The following is a 15,029-nucleotide window of genomic DNA, read 5'->3' as shown; positions in this document are numbered from 1 at the left end:
ATACATATATGTACGGAATGGGGGTCGTAATTGCTTTATGCTTTCCCTCGTTTTGTAAATCGATATCTGTTGAAGGTGGTTTTTTTTTCCCTTCAGTTGTCTTTCGTCTGCTAATTCCTTCAATGCTTGAAACTGGAGTTCGATTTTCTCATCTTCGCTCTGGTGGCAACGCTTCTTTTTTAGGGTTTTCGTCAACTGCAACACCCCGACATCAGCATGGTCGCCCTACGCACGTGTTAGGTGGCAAGGGAGCATCGATAGTTGTCGCCCGAATTGGCCATGTGCGACAGCAGATAAACGTGAAGCGAGTCCCTGTGACATCGTCAACCGTGAAGGTTCAGCAACAGCAACAAGTTCAACCTAAATTAGTTCGCGGTCCCCCTTCATCAACGGCCACCGTTGTACAGTCTTGTGTACGCAGCAATGCAGTCAGCATAGGCACCGCGCACAGTCAGAGCATCACGGGAACGGTAAAGTTCATACGATCGCAGAAAAAGTGCGCACAGCTGGTGCACGCAGGATACATCTACAATCGGAAAACTGTACATCAAAACGGACGTACCACGTGGCGCTGCTCGGAGCTGCTGAAGTACCACTGCAAAGCAACGTGTGTGACAAAGTTGAACCAACTGATTAGCATCCGGTGTGAACACAACCATGTGGATCACTCGGCCAAAATAGCCAGCAAGCCGTTGTACGACTTCCCGGAGGATCTGGAAGAATATCTGAACATCCGCACGCGGGATACGATTGACATGAAGAGTCACGAGCTGGACGTCATCGATACCGGGGCAGAATTTAGGGTCGTGCTGCGGGATCACGAACGAGAGGCGACGGAAATCGATTTGCTTGGAAACGTGGCACCGGCAGATGAAGATGCGTAATCGGATCTTGTTCCTTGGCGGAGATGCCTTTTGGCCCGCCACGTTACCGGTCCTCTGGATGCTGGGTCACGGGGAAACGGTCTAGAAAATCTTAACAGGAAAAACAACCAAGCGATAAGCATGGATACTAGTGTACTTCTTCTATCGTTCGATCCTCGAGAGAGAGAGTTTAAGCAAGAAAAAAAGCAAATTGTCACGTCTTGGAGTACGGATGCATTTGCTTCCACTGGGCGTCCAAGACGTATATACTAAAGCTTAAACGAATACAATATCATTGTCTTGGGATTGCGCTGGGCAGTATGAAATATGTCCGGAGTGATGCCGCTAAGTACTATTGGCACAATAATTCGCGCCCTTTTACCAGAGTCCTACAATTCCCTTTTGGTAGTCCGACACCTCGTTGCGAGAGGACACGAAGAACATCCCAGATGATCTTCGCAGGAGGACAATTCCCAGCCTTTTTTTGTGGATAAGTATGGCCGTCCTACTCCCCCAGCAGTTCTTCACAGACGGCATCCTCTTCGTAGGCGGGCACGGGCTTCGTTGGCTGCCTAAGCGCTGTCGAAGCACTTCAATCCGTAAAGGCATTAAAGAGCTCTGATTCTAGCTCTCTTTTCGACAAAGCATTCAGAATATCCGCTTATATGGCTGCCTGCTCATTGCTGTATTTCCGATAATGGAAATGGCAGACTTCTATGCCAAACGAGGTGCCTCCGAAGGCAATTTTTTTTTTTTTTGGGAGGTCCATTCCCCTCGGAATGAACTCGGGATCTGACCTGTACTCAATCTCACCACAGGTATCTCTGCGTCCCTGGTTTCACGGGCTCCCAGTGGATGGTGCGTTTATTCGCGCGATGTCTAGACTCATGCCGAACCATTATGCAATGAACGCGCATCTCCCCATCGTGTAGACAGTGCCGACAGTAAGGTTTGTAGCTGTAGCAACGGATATCACGACATTGACCACATCCTCTGGTCATGCGTGGAATTCGATGAACCGGGTTATGCTATCAGCCGTTCGGGCATCAGGAAGAGATCCCCCTCGGTGCCAATACGCGACATCCTGGGTGAGAAGGACTGTTCGGCTTCGCCAAAGAGATGGGATTCAGCCTCTGATTCCTTCCCACTCCCGTAATAGTACGCACTATTGATTGTCCAACTTAATATAGTGTTACTATGTGTTGATTGTTCTCCTCGTTCGGTCCCGCTCCAATAACTCCAAGTCGCATATTTGGCCTAAGCCCGGTGTCAAAGCAGCACTCAAGAGACCTGAGGTCGCCATTGGCGAGCGTGCTGCCGGCGGAGTGTGTGTGTGTGTCACACCACGATGGTTCAGCTAAGCTGATGGTGGTGCCTCGAACTCAGACATTCTGCCGGCGGGGCATAGGACTTCTTCTTCTTCTTCCTTGGCGATACAACCTCGTGAGGTGTTGGCCTGCCATTTCTGGCTTTTCTATGACTTGATTTTACCCGTAGTAAAGTAGTCAGCCCTGCGTACGGGGAGGTGCGGTCTGGGTGGGATTTGAACCTCGGTCCTGCGCCGTGTGAAGACCGGTGCCGTTATCGCCTCGGCCACCGGACCGCCTCCGGTCATCAAATTCCCCGGACCGCAGCAGAGGAAGGCGTCATCAAATTCCCGACGCGACAACCTGACGACGATTCCCGATTGCCACTTTACCTGCGGAACTCCCCATCCCCTACCGAGTTCACCCGGGATAAGGTGCATTTCAACGGCAGGAGAACGAAATGTCTCTTACCCAAATAGCATACATCTAAGAATTGTTTTGTTAGTATTAAGTATAGTCGATAAGATATACGGTCTGGCCGACACCACTTGAAAAAGCAAATTGTCAGAATAGTGTGAATGTAATGGGAAATAAAATGAGTCAAATGATATGTGATTTGTCGGTTTAATGTTGATTCAAACGCCAACGCCCGCAACACAAACGGCCTCATTACCTTTACAGATTCCGCCGGGTGTGTTGTTGAGGGAGTTGTAATGAAGCAATGACTAACTGTTACATTGATTCTGTTGCCACTTGCATGGTGTGTTTGATCGGCTCAATTCCCCTCCCTTTGAAGCGGACGAAAACTTGCTGTTCGGTCTGGACAAAAAGCGCACCACGCGAACGGCGGTGGTGTGCGGCGGCAAACACTTGTTCCTAACCAGCCGCAAAGGTGGGCTGCAGCTGGTGCACGACCACTTTCTGTACCGCTCGAACCTGCGCCGGCAGGGCCGCAATGGCGACGTCATCTACTGGGAGTGCATCTACAACCGGGGCCAGAAGTGTCGCGGACGGTTGAAAACGATAGGCAACAACATCTACATTTCGAACGGCAAAGGTACGGATCGGTTCCTCTCCCCTTCCTTTGGGCTTTACTCCCCTTTATGATGGGTTTTACTCTTCTTTTTTTGAATCCCTTGTTTTTGCTTGCAGTGGAGCACAACCATCCCAACGACCGTAAGCGTATCGTGAATGCGACACTGTGCCGAACCATCATGATGAAGGACATAATGTCTCTGTAAAAGGACATCCGCCGACTCTTACAGCAATGTACAACGGTCGTTTGGGCTCATTTCGAACTAAAGCAGTTTTATGTTTTATGAAAAATGAAGCAAAAGGCTCTCTTTCTAGTTATATCTTTACGGTTTTGCCATTTACAAACATCCTTCTCTTACAAAGTATGATGAATGTTGGTGAAGCTGTACATCGTTTAAAGTATGGCCCGAGGAATAGGCGAATCTTTACTAAGAATAAAAGCAATGTGTATATATGTGTCGCCTCAAGTGTCCTTTCGCATTGTCCTTACGAAACTCCCCACTCCTGTCTTCGCTTTGCGCTCATGCAAGATATGTAATTCGAGATTTGTAATGTTTTCCCTGCACTCACAGCACGGACGAAATATCGCCATGGCAGACAGTTAGCATCACCGACGGCGGTAAAGCGCGATCAGGATGAAGGACCGCGCACCGACAGGATGATGTTTGTCCGCAGTTCGTGGGGCCGTAAGCATCTGCTGTACGATGGGTACACGTACGCGTCGAACAAGCGGGTCGAGTCGACCAACACCACCTACTGGCGCTGCACGTTGTTCCATCGGCGAAATGTGCGCGTACCGTGCGGGGTGCGCTGTACGGTGCGCGACGGGCAGATCATCAAAATGTACGGCAAGCATAACCATCCGCCGGAAGTGCACAGCTTCGATGGCAAGCAGGTCGAAACCGATTACTGTATACATGACCCGTGAAGAAATAAAGTTTACGAGGGCTTTTCGGTAAAGGAAGGTGTAACTACATCCGACTGTGGTTTGAAGAGATGCATACAATTATCCCAAAGGGTTAGAGGGGAGGAGGCCACCGCAAACCCCCCCACCAAATGTTGCACTAATGTTGTTTTCCCTTTACTTTTCTTCCAATGTTCGCTGAACAAGCTGCTCCGACTTTGGAAACGAACAGCAACGGACCACCACCGTCCGGTTGTCTGACCTCACGGACGGCTGGCACTAACGTTGAGCTGAAGTTCATCAAGAGCCCCTGGTCCACGCCGTGCCTGGTGTTGAACGACTTTCTGTACAATGCGCACAGTACGCGGGGCGAAATTGGCTACTGGCGGTGCCACAACTACTCGCGCAAGGTAAAGGAAGAACGGTGCCGGGCGCGGTGCGTGATCAAGAATGGGCGGCTCAGTGCGCTGACCGGTGCCCAGCACAATCATCCACCGCACACCGAAAAAATCGAGCGCATCGTGCGCCGCAATCTGGCGGACGAGCTACAGGAGCGGGAAATGGCACGCAACCAGCAGCACCAGGAGGCGGAGGCTCTGCAGTGTTATCAGCCGGCGAGGGAGTTCAAAGCGCAACCACATCTGCATACCACCGGTGAAGATATTTTGCTGCTAATGGCACCACCGGCCACCAATGTTGGGCCGCCGGATGGACAATCGATGATGCGGAGCAGCACCAGTGTGCTCGATGTCGTCACGGTGGTTCCACCGCCAATCACGGAGCTCATCAAGATGGAAGACTACGAGCTGCCGACGGTGGAGATGTAGTGTTTAGCGACAGGTTTGGGATACTGTTCCGGTCAGCCAGTGGCCCAACAGTTCCCATAAGCCCCCAATAGAATGTGTGGCGCGGGTGGGGTTAGCCAGCAGCAGGAGCAATAATCATTGAAAATTTGTGCAATAAAACAATGTGAAACGGTGTGCAATATTGTGGTGCATTCTGACGGGGAGCACTAGGGCCAACACTTGGGCCAACACTGAGCAGTATTTACCTCTGAGCCAAGATCCTATCTTAAGAATAAAGCTAATCTATTGTTTCGTGTGCGCGCAGGAAGGTTGTGCCTCATCAGCAAACACTTGTTTGTCCGTAGCAGTAGCCTGTTGTTGTGTTAGAAGATGAAAAACCGCTAGAAAAACTCCTTCTTTCCATCCTTCCCCACGGTTCAACAGTTGGCAGGTGCAGTGCTTTTGCTAATGAGTGACCCTTTTCTCTCTCTCTCTCTCTCCCCTCTCTGTTTCCGCATGTCCGACCAGATTGTTCAGTGTTGCATCCGGTGGCAACGGAATCCAGCGTGCAGGGAGGCCACATCTACATACGCAGCCAGCGCGGGTTGCCACTGTTGGCGAAGAATGACTACATCTATCGGTGCGAGCGCGCGCGCAACCAACGTTCGTACTGGCTGTGCATCCGGTACAAGACGCACCGGTGCAAGGGCCGGCTGATCTGTCTGAAGAACACGGTGCTGAAGGAAACCAAGCACTGCCATCCGGACGATCGGCGCCGGCTGGCGATGTCGGACAAGTGCGTGATCGATCTGTCCGGCATCAATATCAACGCGTGGGTTAAGTCGGTTGGGCCACGGAAGCCGGTGCGCCACACCAGCGCCAGTGCGCCGGCGGACCTTGTTACAGGCTTGTGCTGTTGATGTCAAAAGGGGGGGCAAAAACAGGAAATGATTAGCGATAAGATTCGTTTGAAGAGCATTTTTGCGGGCTATTTGTGAAATAAATAAAGCCACTTAATGACGAAGACGAATATTGCCGTTTGGTAGTACACTCGTGACCTGGTGAGCTCAGATTCTTCCCACACTCATTAAACGGCTCGTTTGTTTTGCTTCTCTCCTTAGAATACATACAAAGCCAGCGCGGATATCCGTTGCTCGTGATCAAGGGCTTTCTGTACCGGAAGAACCGGGGCCGTTACTGGCGCTGCATACGGTAAGCAATAGTTAGTTGACCGTTAATTTTGAATTTGAATGCATGTAACGCAGCGTGTTTCCCACTTCCAGCTGCACCAAGTACAAATGCCGCAGCCGGGTAACGCTGAAGGACAATGGTGTGGCGTTGTGCAGCGGCAAGCATACCCACGGTCCGGAAACGGCCAAGATTCAGATGGGCCGCAAGTTGCGCGATATGCCGGTTCCACCGCTTGCTGCCGGCCACACGGATGACCCGGTGGTCGCTGCCTCCTACCACCAGTACCGGGCGAGACAGCGGCCGCACCCAAAGGTGGACAGTACGCTGTCTACGGCAATCAAGCTCGAATGCTCAGATGCCTGAGATGTGCGCGTGTGTGTGTGTGTGTGGTAGGAAGTAAATCATCTCCCTTTTGCCACCCTAGTCTAACAATCTTCTTATCCTGTGTGTGTGTGTTTTTCTTCCAGCCTTTCAACTGCGGAAGCCACTGCTCAAAGCCTGTGATGGAAGGAAACGGTTGCCAATGTTAGATGTCTGCTGCTGCAAAAACGCTTCCGGACGGTACGGGACGACACTCTCATCATCTTCTTCTACACCCTCGAGAGGTCTCCGGACTGCCATTTCTGGCTTTCTGTGACTTGATTTTACCCGTAGCCTGCCGGAACCCCGGTCCTGCCGTGTGCCGTGGCCCACTCATAGTCATGATAGAAAAGGAATTGCGCTGTAAAACCGGAGGAAGAGCCACGTGTCGCGCTCTATCCTGTATAGCTGTAAATATATTGGCTAGGCCCTCTTTTTTATTTATTCGATTACTGTATTTTACTACGGCCCTTTTTTGCGTTTCTTTCCGAGCTTCCGAGCATAAACTAACATCTTCTTTGCGGGAGTGATGACTATCGCAGACCACCGACACTAAATGCTTGCTTTTCTGCTTCCGTTTGTGTTTTTCAGCACGCGGCAAGAAACAGTCCCGGCGCGATTCGTTCAACTACGACCTAGCGTACGAGATGATCAACAATCGCAAGGGTGGCCTGAACCTGCACTACCGCGGCTACGTGTACCGGCGGAAGACCAACTTCTCGCAAACCACGAACTGGGTGTGCGCGAACCCACTGTCGAGCCGGAATGAGAATGCGATCGGCTATCCGGGACCCTGCGCCGCTCGCTGCGTCACGGACGGTGCCGGTGGCATACGGTTTAGCAAAAAGTGGCACAACCACGGACCGATCGCCGTGATCACGGAGATTGAGGAAGGCTAGGAACCGTGTAGGTTAGTGTTGGGTATGTTGGAGATGCTTGACCCAACACTAGTGTAGGTGTTGACCATTGGTTCCCACTCCTTATCTTTCCCTCTCTCTCTTCTTCTCACTCTTCTGTTTGCGTTTTATGTAAATAAATGTGATATGCGCATCATTCGTTAGCTGCCGCTCCTGTGTGCGGTGTGAGTGTGTCTATGTGAAATTACATTTCATATTCGCTCTCTCTCTCTCTCCCCATAATACCATTCTGACTTCTGATGATGTTTGATTAGCTAATTTGGTTTCATTTTTGTTTGCAGCAGCAGCAGCATCAGCACAACAGCAGGCGGAAACATTGTTCAATCGGCATGGCGTTTGGGTGGAGCGGTTACCGTACAGCGTGGCGCACGGCTCGGGCGGTAAACGGATGCGGCTGCTCGGTTACACCTACCGGAAGGCGGCCAGCTTTCGAACCACCACCGATTGGGTTTGTGTGCGAAACGATCCGGACGGTGGAGGAGAGCAGCAACAACACCCGGCACGACGCTGCATGGCACGATTGGTGCAGCGGATGGAGGACGGTGCGTTAAAATTGAACCGCCACAAGCACAACCACGGACCGTGTACTAGAGGGCAGCGGGGACAATAGCTTACCACAACCACACCCTAGAGAGGCGCACCATCGAACCGGGGGTAGAGACATGATGACACAACAAGAAACCAAATAAGATGCGCTCTGCTAGCTGTTTGAAGTTGCTTGTAGAAATAGTAATAATGTTAGGTAAAGTTAGCTCTTCTCCCTCTTGAGCCGTCAAAGCCACGCTTTATTAACATTTCTCCTTCTTTCTGCCTCTCTCTCTCACTCTCACTCTCTCTCTCTGTCTACGCCCCAAACAGTATGCGAAGAGAAGCGGATTAGCAAATCGGCGGCAAACAGTGATTGTAGCGATACGGACGAAACGGTGGCCGTGTTTGCCAAGACGATGCGCGGCAAAGAGCAGCTCATCTACATGGGGCAACCGTTTGTGTTCGAAAAGCTCGTCCTCACGCACGGGAGCGAATCGAAAAAGATATGGCGCTGCAATCAGTGGTGGAACCAGCGGTGTAGGGCGCGCGTGTACACGATCGACCGGCAGGTTACGCCGCTCAATCGCTACCACACGCACGTGGACATTGTGAAGCGCAAGCAGCGGGTGGTTAGGCGCGAAAGGAGCGGCACTGGTGGCTGTGGTACAATTAACGCTACGAAAGTGACGACGGATGGGAGTGGCGTACAGGAGTCGCCTTAGGGGGAGGGGGGGGGGGGGGGGGCTCAGTGGGTCTAGTGATAAGCGGCGCCAACTTGTTTGTTTTGCAATAAATCGTAAGAAAATTGTAATTGATCGTGTTGCACCGGGGGTTAGCATTAATAAGCCGACTAAGCTAGGAAATGGTGTAAAGATGAATCTACTAATCGCACAAAACTGTCTGCCCTCTCTCCAACAGCAGCAAGCACGCCGGCCGCCAGCAAATCTGCCAACACAGCGGTCCACGTACAGCAACCACAGCAGCAATTGCCACCGTCCAGCACAGCAGCGGCGCCCATCACAAAACCAACGGAACACCAGACAACCCTTGGCGGCAGCGGCAGCAGCAACAAGCCAAGATTGCCCCGGTTGGTGGACGGTGTCCGGCATAAGATATACGATCAGGTTCCGCTGCACGCCGGCAGCTCGGTGTACATCGCGACGAAAGGTCTGCTGTCGATCTACACCTCCAAGCCGGCCGTTTACACCGGCAGACTGGTCGAGCTAATGTTTGGCGTGGAAACGCTCAAGCGCAGCTGCCTGAATGGGAGCGAGCAAACCGACCCGGGCCTGGTGCCGCTCGATCCGACGATACTGGACGCGGTGATCAGTGAGTGTGTTCCGGCATCGCTGCGTGGTTTGCGTATGCGTAATCGATGAGTTTCGCTTCATTTTTTGTTTTGCAGCCCACATTGTGGACGTTTTCCAGCAGCAACGGCAACACATCACGACCGGTATGGTGCGCAACTTTATTCGCAACCGGATGGAGCTGTTGCGGACGAATGCCGCGATTGGGGGTGGTGGTTATCTGTCGTCCAAAAAGCTGTCCAAGCACGCGCCTCCAAACAGCAAAGCGTAGGGGCTTTCACCTGTGTGAACGACCAGCCGGTGCCGAGAAATGAGAAATAAAGCGCAATTTTTAAGCATAATCTTTAGAAGCGGAATGTACTTTAAGGGCGCACGGTATTTGGATCTACTTTCCCACCCATCGTCACAAACCTTTGACTTTCCTTCCGGATCGATCACATTTTAAAGTGGCTTTCTCTCTCTCACTCTCTCACTCTCGCAGTGGACAAACAGCTGACGAAGCGTAAGGGCACCGAGCTAATCTCGCTGATCGACAACCAGGATGTAGCGTTCGGCGAAACGGACAACGGTGGCAAGCAGCTGACGTACCGCAATTACATCTACCATCGGAACCTAACGACGGGCAGCACCGTGTACTGGCGCTGCTCGAAAGCGATGCGCCTCAAGTGTAAGGCGACGATCGTGACCAGGGGCGATCTGATGCGTGTCAACAACGTCGAGCACAATCACGTCCCGATGCGCCGACTGACGTACGGATTGGGTGTGAACGAGAAGCGCAAGCTGAAGAAACGCAACGATCCGTGGACTCGATGAGCGCGCAATAAAATTGGTTTAAACCTCTCGCAACAACCGAACTAAGGCGTTTTGGGCGTCGATAACGATCGGCTGGTTCGCGGGACGATCGTTTGTTAGTAGTGTTTCTTTTACGTCAGTCAGATCAGTAGCGGACATTGGAAACCCCCTCCCCCCTCCTTCACTTATACTTACACACTTTGCCCGTTCTCTTTCAGCGATCTTCATAGCGATCAGCCCCGAACGGCAGCTGATACGGTTGCGGGACAAACTGTACCAGAAAACGATCGGGCGTGCGTACCGCAGCGTCTGGACGTGCATCGAGTACGGGTGTCCGGGCGAGATCGTGCTGCGGGAGCTGAAGGGTGGTCAGATCAAGATTACCAGCGCGCACAACGACGACTGCACGTCGGACTACTTCAAGAACCGCCCCGCGCACCAGATGCATCTGAACGAAAGCGAACTGACGCAGCTAGAGTTAAGCATGGCAAACAGAAGGGTGGTGGCGTGACGTGTGCTGTGCCGTGGCACAGCAAACTCCTCCGCACCGGAAACTTGGCAAACACGCAATAAATATACTAGGGCTTCGCGCTTTGTTGCAAATGGTTCGGCCAAATAAGCCTCTTCTTAACCTGCCTCTCCTCGATAGTTGTTTGTTCGTTCTATCACATCGATGCTTCGCGAAGCGTTTGTTCTGTTCATCCACCCTATATGATTTTGTAATTGTTTCCTTTTTTTCTTCTTTTCCGCCACTGTTTTGCAGAACCAGCACGCTACATTGTTGGAGTGCGGGGTAGCCGGAAGCTGAAGGTGGGCGACTATACCTTCACCAGGAACAAGGAGTGTTCGGACAAAACGTACTGGTCCTGTGCCCGGGCGGGCATGCATCGGTGCAAAGCGCGCGTCCTCACCTACAACAACAAGAACGGCGAACAGACGTACATACTGCGCAACGGCTTCCACAATCACGAGCCGTTCTAGTGCAGCATTGCTTTGCTTGTGTGTACAATAAAGCTTTTTCGGTCGGGCGGGCATGATTGCTTTATGAAAACCAATAAAACGATCTTAAGACACACATTTTACCATTAAAAGCGGGGCGATTGGTATATATCCTGGGCGGTTGAGATCAGGGGGAGGGGCTGATGGAGAACGCATAGCTGTTAAACTTGGCCCACTAACGATGCTAACTGACCGTCTCTGTATTTGCTTTTTAAACCCGGCAGATCACAACAAGGTGGTGTACATAGTCGGGCAGCGTGGCAGCATACTGCTCTCGGTGAATGGGCATCGTTACGTGAAGAACCGCAAGGGCCACACGAAAACCTACTGGATTTGCGCGAAAAAGGTATGCATATGCGGGGGGGGGGATACAAGGAAGAGCGGGGGCAGTAACTGATGCGATGCACCTTTGCAGGGTAGCGTTGGATGCCGGGCGCGCCTTACAACGACCGTGTCGGAAAACGATCACCGCACAAGCGCCGAAGCACCGAAAATCATTCTCATGTCCGGCATTCACAATCACGCCCAGCCGACCAACTTCCGGCGCGTTAATGAGGGCAGGCAACCGACCACCGTACCACAGCCGATTCGAGCCGGGCGGGATACGGCCGCGGAAGGGAGGGCGTCCAATCAGCAGCCCCCCATACTGTCCACCACACCACCGCAGCGGATGCTGATGAAGGCGAGAATGATTTCCCTGCAGTTGTCCTGTGGCAGAGAAGACGGGGGCCGGAAAGAGTGAATCACCTGCCCTGCTGAAATGTCTTCTTTCCCCTGGAGAAAGGCACCCTGGCAGCCATGGCAGCCGGAAGAGGTGTTGTTTGCTTTAATAAGGCCCAATAAAATGTAATAGGGCGCGCTCGTGCGTGCGTGCTATACTGAACGACAAACGATCGAGCCGCTGGTGCTGGTGTACAACGGATGGCTTTTTGTTTTGCATTAAACTGTTATTTCTTCTCTGTGCTCTTGTAACAGTGATGCTAACTAATTTTGTGTGTCCCCCCCATCGTCCACAGATCGCGCGCGGGCAACTAAACCAACGGTGCTGAACGGCAAGCAAAACTCCGGTGCCGTTGTGACGACGTCGGTGAAGCAGCCGCGCATTCCGAAACACGTAAAGTCACCCAAAATGAAGCGCACCATCCGATCCCAGGGGGGAGAGGAGGAGGAGGAGCAGGAACCGTCGACACTTGCATTCCGTGTGCGCAACACGCCGGTCGCGGTGGACGAGACCAAGATCCAATACACTACCGGGCGCGGTAACAACGTGCTCGTGTACGACGGCCATCGGTACATCAAGAACAACTGCTACGGTGGGAAGGTGTACTGGAAGTGCAGCAAGTGGCACACGATGTGCATGGCGCGCGCAATAACCTCGATCCTGCATCCGAACCAGTGCGTGCTGAAGAACTCGCACAACCACGGCCCGCTGAAGGAAGACATCACGCTGGATGTGCCGCAGGACTGGCGATAGATTTCGTTAACCGAGCTAAAAGGACAAAACCGCTGGCCCTTTTTTTGTTGCTTCTTTGCTTGCTTTTGCTTTATACACAAACCGATCCGGTGGCCGAGGCGATAGCGTCGCCGGTCTTCGCACGGCAGGAAGGGCCGGGATTCAAATCCGATCCAGACCGCCGTCTCCCGGTACGCAGGGCTCTGACTACTTTACTACGGGTAAAATTAAGTCACAGAAAGCCAGAAATGGCTGGCAGGCCGGAGACTTCTCGAGGTTGTGTAGTGCCAAGGAAGAAGAAGAAGAAGAAGATCACTCTGTAATGATTATTGGCGTGTAGGTTAAGTGTGAGAGGAGGGGTATGGTCAAATTCCGACCTACAATAAATACTACATACAGGCGTGAAGCGATTTTCTTCCCATTCCAATTTCAACTTTGGGGGTAGTCTTTAGCAATCCGCCACTCGCGCCATCCAACTAACCAACCAATTTCTTTGTGCGCATCGGTCTCTTGCAGGGGAAACGCTTTGGCAACCACCGGTCGCACCGGAAGCACGCACACCGCAGTACAGCTACAAACCGTCGCAGCGCAACGGTCGCCACCTGCTGGTCGTGAATGGGGTGACGTTTTTCCGCAACCGGCGGCGCAACGGCAAGCAGTACTGGAAGTGTAATCAGTACTACAAGTGCAAGTGCCCGTGCATCGTACTGATCAACGAGACGACGACCCGGCTGAGCGTCAAACATAGCCACAATCACGCCACGGCTACTCCCACCGAGGGAGACGGCAGGGAGGAGCAGCAGCAGCGGCGGCAGTTTAATCGACTCGCGGCCGCCCGTCGCTAATAACGGTCGGGAGGAGGGGGACCCATTTCCCCGCGGGGTTGGCATCAATGTGATCAAATAAACCAACAGAGCCCGATGTATATGACCCTTCGTTTCCCATCTGCCCAGTGTGGCAGATGGCGCGCAATGATGCTGTTTTATTTGTATCTCTACTAAATTTCGAAATCCGTGGTGTCTGCTCCTACTGCCGCGCCCCAAAACACTTTCAAACACACTAACGAAATTTTGCTTCTTTGCTTCTCTCTCTTCCACCCCGCCCAATCAACCCAGCAGATAGCTCGCGGATTGAGATTTTCTCCACCAAATCGTTCCGCGGCCGGCCGGCCATCATAGTGGCGAAGCAAAAGTATCTGCTCATGTCGGAAAATGCCAAACGCATCATCTGGCGCTGCTCGTCGATGGCGACCGAGAAGCTCAAGTGCCCGGCGCGCATCATACAGTACAAGGACACGGACCAGTACGCGTTCCCGGCCAAAAGCGTCCATCAGCATGCGCCGCTGAAGCGGTACCGGACCGTGCACTGTCCACCGTCGTACGATTTTGTGATGTAGTGTGTGTGGACGTAAGTGGGTAATGGGGGCAAGTGGTGGCAAGTGGGGGCAGGTGGGGGGGGGGGCACCTGTGTCGTTAGTTGATTAGGGTCGGTCCGGTAGCAGGAGGTTTGAGTATAGTTTCAACGATAAAGCACCGAAGGAAAATAAACAAAACACCTTGGTTTAGCTCGTCAGCATTGCAGTAGTTCCCCGTTCAGAATAATTGATAATTCAAAAGACAAGGACCGAGCGTTAGGGATCGCCGGCTGCTTCCCGGTTGTGCACTGAATAATGTTTTGTTTATCTTTCCCTAACCTCTTTCAGACCCCACGACGACTCGACCGATCGATTACTCCGCGACAAGCATTCATCTAGCCACCAACGGCAGGAACCGGGATACGCTATTCATTTCCGCTCACCGACGGGAAACAAAACGTCCCTATGCACGTGCAAGAAATGTGTTGATCATAAGTGGTTCTCTTAATGCTTAACACCACAGTGTTTGTGTCCTGTAAAGATCAGAAATCACTTGTTTTGGTCGTGTCTGTTACCTTGCAGGTTGTGTGTATGTTAGCATGTTGCGCGTGCAACGGTGTCTTATGTGTTTGAGGGGTGGTCCGAGCCAGGAAGAAGAGAGTTTTCTTTAAATAAAAGCCAACCACATGCGGAAGAATGTTAATTCCTTGAGTGCGCTTTTAGATCTAAGCATGTACGACCGGCGTCATACCGGCACGAGGGAAGTAGTTTGAACCCATTCTAATACCAGAACATTGTGTTTTGTTTCTTCTATTTTGTGTCTGTTTCATGCGGGTGCGCGAAGAAGTGATTAAGCAGGACGCCACCGCCTCCACAACGATCTGCTTCCGGAAGAGCCAAAAGGGCAAGCTGCAGCTATCGCACGACGGGTACTACTACTGTATGGAGAAACGGATACAGCGCAAAGAGTACTGGCGCTGCATTTACTACACGACGAAGATCAAGTGCCACGGGCGGCTGCACCGGGACGACAGCAAGGTGCGCTACATGGGCGCACACAACCACGCGCCCAAGCTGTTCAAACGGGCCGACTACAAACGGCTGTCCGAGATTGTAGGGCTGTCCGCCGAGGACCAACCAACGACCGGCAAGACGCACACTTGAACACCAGCTGAACAAGGATTACTTTCTGAGAGAGAGATAGAGTATAAAGCGAAACAATAAAGCGTTACAC

At 52.2% G+C, this 15,029-nt stretch overlaps 1 protein-coding gene across 14 annotated transcripts in view; it reads left to right on the top strand.

Moving 5' to 3' along the window:
• The window catches only part of LOC118506813 (modifier of mdg4-like), a 42,239-nt gene that overhangs the window by 6,330 nt on the left and 20,880 nt on the right, over positions 1-15,029 (top strand). The window contains exons 5-8 of one of the 14 annotated variants that reach the window (XM_036044471.1): positions 8,221-8,553; positions 8,809-9,219; positions 9,296-10,104; positions 10,208-11,064. The exons of 5 other annotated variants lie outside the window; for them this stretch is intronic. In XM_036044471.1, coding sequence (XP_035900364.1) covers positions 8,221-8,553; positions 8,809-9,219; positions 9,296-9,468 — 917 coding nt within the window. In that variant the 3' untranslated portion in view covers positions 9,469-10,104; positions 10,208-11,064. Of the gene's footprint in view, positions 1-183; positions 1,190-2,966; positions 3,228-3,322; positions 3,660-4,316; positions 5,238-6,015; positions 6,107-6,177; positions 6,482-6,552; positions 6,717-8,220; positions 8,554-8,808; positions 9,220-9,295; positions 10,105-10,207; positions 11,065-15,029 lie in introns of those variants that run through there. 8 more of the 14 variants (XM_036044476.1, XM_036044472.1, XM_036044482.1 and 5 more) reach the window with 8 other exon arrangements.

The sequence above is a fragment of the Anopheles stephensi genome, chromosome 2, assembly GCF_013141755.1.
Source record: "Anopheles stephensi strain Indian chromosome 2, UCI_ANSTEP_V1.0, whole genome shotgun sequence".
NCBI lineage: Eukaryota > Metazoa > Arthropoda > Insecta > Diptera > Culicidae > Anopheles > Anopheles stephensi.
This window is presented reverse-complemented; position numbering and strand designations above follow the sequence as displayed.